Source organism: Grammomys surdaster, unplaced genomic scaffold (assembly GCF_004785775.1).
Source record: "Grammomys surdaster isolate TR1022 unplaced genomic scaffold, NIH_TR_1.0 276, whole genome shotgun sequence".
Taxonomy (NCBI): domain Eukaryota; kingdom Metazoa; phylum Chordata; class Mammalia; order Rodentia; family Muridae; genus Grammomys; species Grammomys surdaster.
The window spans coordinates 307,943-313,408 of NW_021604717.1; the positions used below are offsets into that span (position 1 = coordinate 307,943).

Sequence of the window (5,466 nt, forward strand, 5' to 3'; positions counted from 1 at the left end):
TTATCAGCTGCACTGAGCCAGCTGTGTGGGAGTGTAAGGCCAGAGAGCTGATCACTCAGAGAGAGGCACAGGATCCCTTTGCATTAGAAATAAAAGCCCAGGGGGACCCTGCTGGGTGTGCTTACCAACTGGATTTGGTATGGCTATTATGCTTCTGCAGAAGTGAAACTACTGCCAAACCAAATACTTTGGAATGTGTGGCCATTTTCTTGGGAATCCCAGACCTTTTTCTAACACCAATGTTGAGTATCTTTTCATCAACTTGACTTTAATCTCCTGTCATTGCTTGTCTATTTATTTTCATTCTGTTCTCCCTTTATAGATGAATATATTTCATTTTGATCAAATTCATCTCTCATTTCCTCCTCCTTTATCTCTTCCTAGGTCCCTCTCATCACATACTTTTCCAAACTTCAAACACACACACACACACACACACACACACACACACATATATATATATAATGGTCTAATTAGTGTTGCACACATTGTGGATGTAGGGCTGTCCACTGTAGCATGGGGAAACTGCTAGGGGCACCACCCATGAAGAAAACTGATTTCTTTCCCTCTATGCCAGTCAGCAAGCTTCTCAACTAGGAGTGAGGCTTTGTGAACCCCTCCCCACCCATACTGTAACATTGACTAGCTTGACCTTGTGCAGTTTTGTATTTATTATTGTCATTGTCATCATTGTCATCGTTGTCGTCATCATCATCATTGTTTTTAGGACAGGATTTCTCTGCGTAGCCCTGGCTATCCTGGAACTCATTCTGTAGACCAGGCTGGTCTTGAACTCACAGAGATCCGCCTGCCTCTGCCTCCTGAATGCTGGGATTAAAGGCATATACCACCAGTGCCTGGCTATATATTTAATTCTTAACTATTTAGTGAAATGTCTGGGTTTTCATATTTAGTTTTGTGACAATTTATACTCTAATTATTAGCCCTCTTAGACAGTATGGTTTTGAAATATTTTCTCTCAGAAACTTGTCTTTATATTATCTTAGTAGAGTTTTGAAATAGCTATTTTTTTTTAGTTTATAAAAAAAGTACAGTTTAGTGATTTCTTGCTTGGAAATTGTGATTTTAGTGTCTAACCAAAAGAGTAGAAGGTTAGTCTTGCATATTTTCTGATAAAAATGTTATAGTTCAAGGTCTCCATTTAGATATATAGCCCCTTCGGATTCACCCTTTGAATGTAGTCCAATAGATACATCGCACTTTATATTTGCTAATATTGGTACATTGACTGAGCACTATATCTTGAGAAGACTGTCTTTTCCCCTAAATTATCTTTGGATATTTTAATAACAACAAAAAGAGTCACTGCAATTCCAGTAAAAATCCAAACATTTTTACAAAGAACATAACACACTGATTCTCACATACAGTGAAAACTCAAAAGACATAAATCTTTGAAAGCAATGTAACTGGATAATAAGCAACACCCGATTTCAAGATTTCTGATAATCAAGAAAGTGTTCTATTGACATCAAGCTGAGAAGCTAAATCAAAGGAACTAAACGAAATAGATCCATAGCTACATTAGTGACTATTTTTTTTAAAGATCCAAAGGTAATTCAGTGGGAAAAGAGTCTTCCCAAGAAATATTGCTCATTCAATTGTGCACTCAGCTTCTTAGTACCCTGTTATCTCCAGTGGATTGAGGGACTGGGCTACTTTGAGTAATTACTACAGTAAAGATCACCCAATTATCTAAAAACTCTGCGTGGCTGACATTAAATTAGTGGTACTCAAATGTTACCTGTTTAGGCCTGGGATCTTCCAAATAAAAAGCTTTCATCGAAATTATCATGGAATCGTGATAATGAAATTATCAGGGAATGAATTAAACTGGAAGATATTTGTGCCCCCCCCATTACTAAATCAAAACATGAAGTAGGAAGGCTGTATGTTTTCAATAGTTTCTCCAATTAATTCTGATACCCATCTAGGTTTGAAAAGCAATGTGGGTTTCTACAAGCTTTTCAGATATTTTGAATGTTTGCCCAAGTGATTTTTATGGCTACTTGCTTGTAAGTATCTGTTTCTTTTGTCTATTCTGATGTGTCAAATACTACTTCCTTAATTAAGTAATATTTATTCAGATTTGTATACAAGCCTCTGATTTAAGCACTGGGGAAAAGCATACAGGACAGGAAAGACAGGGTCACTAACCTGTCATTAAAGATTGAGAAGCTGGGACTAAGAAGACAAATCAATTGGAAAGGCAATTTGGTAGCCATTTACGATTAAGAGAATAATTAGAGTAGGTAGAATAAGAATCAAGGGTCAGGGATCATTACACAGGAAATTGTCCTGAAAGCCTTTCCTGGAAGTGGCTTTAGAACTGAGTCCTGAAGGATAAGAAGCCGCACACAGACAGGCCATGTCTTGGTGTGCTTGTACTGTGTGTGGGCCAGTTAACCCGGGAGCAGAGGACAGGCAGCCCAGTGGCTGGAGCCTGGCAGACAACAAGCAGGCTGGTAGGGGGTGAGGTGGAAAGGGCAGATGCAGCACAGTCTGGGCCACCTCTGACACTAAGACTGTATGGTGAGGATGGAGGATCCCAGCAAGGAGGTGACATGACCTGTAGGGGATGGCTGGTCTCTGTGCAGAGAATGGTCCACAGAGAGGCAGGATTAGCTAGTGTGGAGGCAAATACAGCCATCAGCAGCAGCCTGTTGCAGAAGGCCAGGGGAGGGGTTAGGATGTATGGAAGCCATGATGCAGCAGTGTGCAGAGGGAGAGGGTGCCCTGGACAGGGCTTTGTGTGGGGGCGTGGGGGCTGTGGTAGCAGGGACCTCCAGTGACTGTGCCTGGGTGTGAGGGTGAGACAGTGAGACAGTCCAAGGCACCCCTGGGCTAATTCAGCCCCACTACTGCTTTCTGTCAGATGCTCCGAGTGCCTTAGGCTATCAGCAGACAGTGGTTGTAGGGTTAACTAGCGACTTGGTGCGGGCGAGGGGAGGGGGGAGACATCGTGGGCGGTGCGCGCTCCAGGGCCGCGTGCGCGCGCCCAGCATTCCGCGTGAGCCAGAGGAAGGCAGAGGGACCGCGGAGCACACAGCACGCCCGTGCCGAGCCAGCGAGCGAGCGAGCGCCCGTGGAGCCCGCGTGGAGGGAGCCGCCGCAGATTGACCTGCAAGATGAACACCCTGCTGTCCCGGGCCAACTCGCTGTTCGCCTTCACGCTGAGCGTCATGGCGGCGCTCACCTTGGGCTGCATCCTCACCACCGCCTTCAAAGACAGGAGCGCGCCCGTGCGCCTGCAAGTCTCCAGGATCCTGCTCAAGAAAGTGGAAGACTTCACTGGACCCAGAAAAAAGAGCGACCTGGGCTTCATCACCTTCCACATCTCTGCGGACCTGGAGAAGACTTTCGACTGGAACGTCAAGCAGCTCTTCCTTTATCTGTCGGCAGAATATTCCACCAAAAGCAACGCTGTGAACCAGGTGGTCCTCTGGGACAAGATCCTTCTGCGAGGCGAGAACCCCAAGCTCAACCTGAAAGACGTCAAAAGCAAGTATTTTTTCTTTGACGATGGACATGGTCTCAAGGGAAACAGGAACGTCACTTTGACTCTCTCCTGGCAAGTTATACCGATTGCTGGGATCCTGCCTCTTGTGACTGGATCTGGACGCGTGTCTGTCCCATTTCCAGATTCCTATGAAATAGCCACGACTTTTTGAAGAATTCTCTCTGCATCGGAAAGGGGACATCTGTGTACCTAAAGAATCGTGTTTCTTTCATTTTTTCCCTTAAGTCTTGCTGACTTCTCTTTTGTTTTGTTCTGGGACTGGCTGAACTCATCCTCATGCTTCATGTGTCTAACATAGAGACTGCATTCATTGATCTTAGTGTCACATTGGCTGTTACTCGTCTTTGTATACGAATTAACATCAAATTGTGTAGTTGGAGGGAAAGTCTAATAGAGTTCTGGAACTTTATTCTACAAACGAAACAAGAAAAGAAGTTCAGCAGAGTAGGTTATTAGGCAGTTGGATAATGAGGATTGAAAATAATACACAGTTTTTTCATATTCACTATGTTATTCCATGTGATAGATAAAGTTTGTTTGGGGAGAATTTAAAAATTAGATGTGTTGGTATTGTCATAATTGTATTCTAATCCTGACATTCCTTTTGAGTTCACAGAATGCCATTTTCTTATATCTTCTAGGGTGTGTTTGATTACCAGAAAAATTGTATTTTGTTTCTTTAAAATCTGACAAGCAAAATAGTTAAACACGAGTCAGAATGAGAATTTACTCCCATTTCAGAAGTCTTACTGCTTGCCTTTCTTGTCAGCAAATGTGACCATTTACATAGTGAATGTCTCTTGAGGCTGTAAATGATTAAACCTCACTTCAAGGCTCTTAAGTAAATCAAATGTGTGTCTTACAGTGGTTTCTCTACAAAGATTGCTGTGCAGTGTATCTTTGTTAAATGTTCTAGCACTGTTACTGAAGTTTGAAAATGTTTGCATGCTTAATATATGAGACGCGTATGTTCTAGTATGTTTAATGCCGTTAAATAAATGCTAACTGCTTAAACCGCTTTTAGGTCCATTATTTAATCATTATTGGGATGTTGATAATAGCACTTGTGGTATGATTTTTTCACTTACAAACATTCGTAGGTGTTTTCCTCTATAACCTAAAAAGTAAGCAGTGCATGCACTAGCTCTCTTCAAATAAAGAAATGGAAATTCAGAAGTTTTGTTACATCAAGCAAACAAGAGAGTTTAAACTGGAAATACAATTTGATTCTTTTTCGTTAAATGTTTTTATTATATGAGATTATAGTATAATTTCATTATTTTTCTCTTCCTTTACCTTCTTCCAAACCGTCTCATATAGGCTCATTGTTCTTTCAAATTCATGGTGTGTGTGTGTGTGTGTGTGTGTGTGTATGTTATATGTGTATGTGAATATATATATATATAAAACCTGCTCATATATAAGTTCAGGGTTGACCATTTGGTATTGAATGATCCATTGCTGTGTTCTTCCCCAGGGTATTTTCCTCACTCTGTGTTCCTTGGTTGTCTGCAGCTGTTTGTCTAGGGTTGAGACCTTTTGAACTCCCACCACCATCATCATCCACAAATGGATGTTGTCAGACAGCACTGGGCTCCACAACTCTGCTTTTTCTTCAGCTGCTATTAAGGTGTAAAAAAAAAAAAAGAAACTAAAATAATAAATTTACAGGTAAATGGATGAAACTAGAAAAGATTATATTTAGTGTTTCTCTCATCTGACATTCCTACCCCCAAATCATCAGATGTGAATATATAACCTGGTGTAACTACAGAAACCGGGAAAGTAAAAGGAGACCATTGCCAGCGTGGGGGATGGGGGAGCAATAGATGGGAGATTGCCAGAATGTAAGTGATCTGAAGGAGGAAGTGGGAAAATGGATCTTATTAGGGAGGTGGGGGGAGGATAAATAATAGAAGGAGAGA

At 41.7% G+C, this 5,466-nt stretch overlaps 1 protein-coding gene across 1 annotated transcript; it reads left to right on the top strand.

Annotated features, from left to right (window-relative positions):
• The first annotated feature begins 3,030 nt into the window (after positions 1 to 3,030).
• Positions 3,031 to 4,555, top strand: LOC114629023 (signal peptidase complex subunit 3). Its single transcript, XM_028777007.1, has one exon. It carries the CDS (start codon positions 3,150 to 3,152, stop codon positions 3,690 to 3,692), a length of 543 nt encoding a protein of 180 aa, XP_028632840.1. The 5' UTR covers positions 3,031 to 3,149; the 3' UTR covers positions 3,693 to 4,555.
• The last annotated feature ends 911 nt before the right edge of the window (positions 4,556 to 5,466 follow it).

Bases quoted from the DNA above. Each gene is read 5' to 3' on its own strand.
- LOC114629023 (XM_028777007.1), top strand. From the start codon at position 3,150: ATGAACACCCTGCTGTCCCGGGCCAACTCGCTGTTCGCCTTCACGCTG.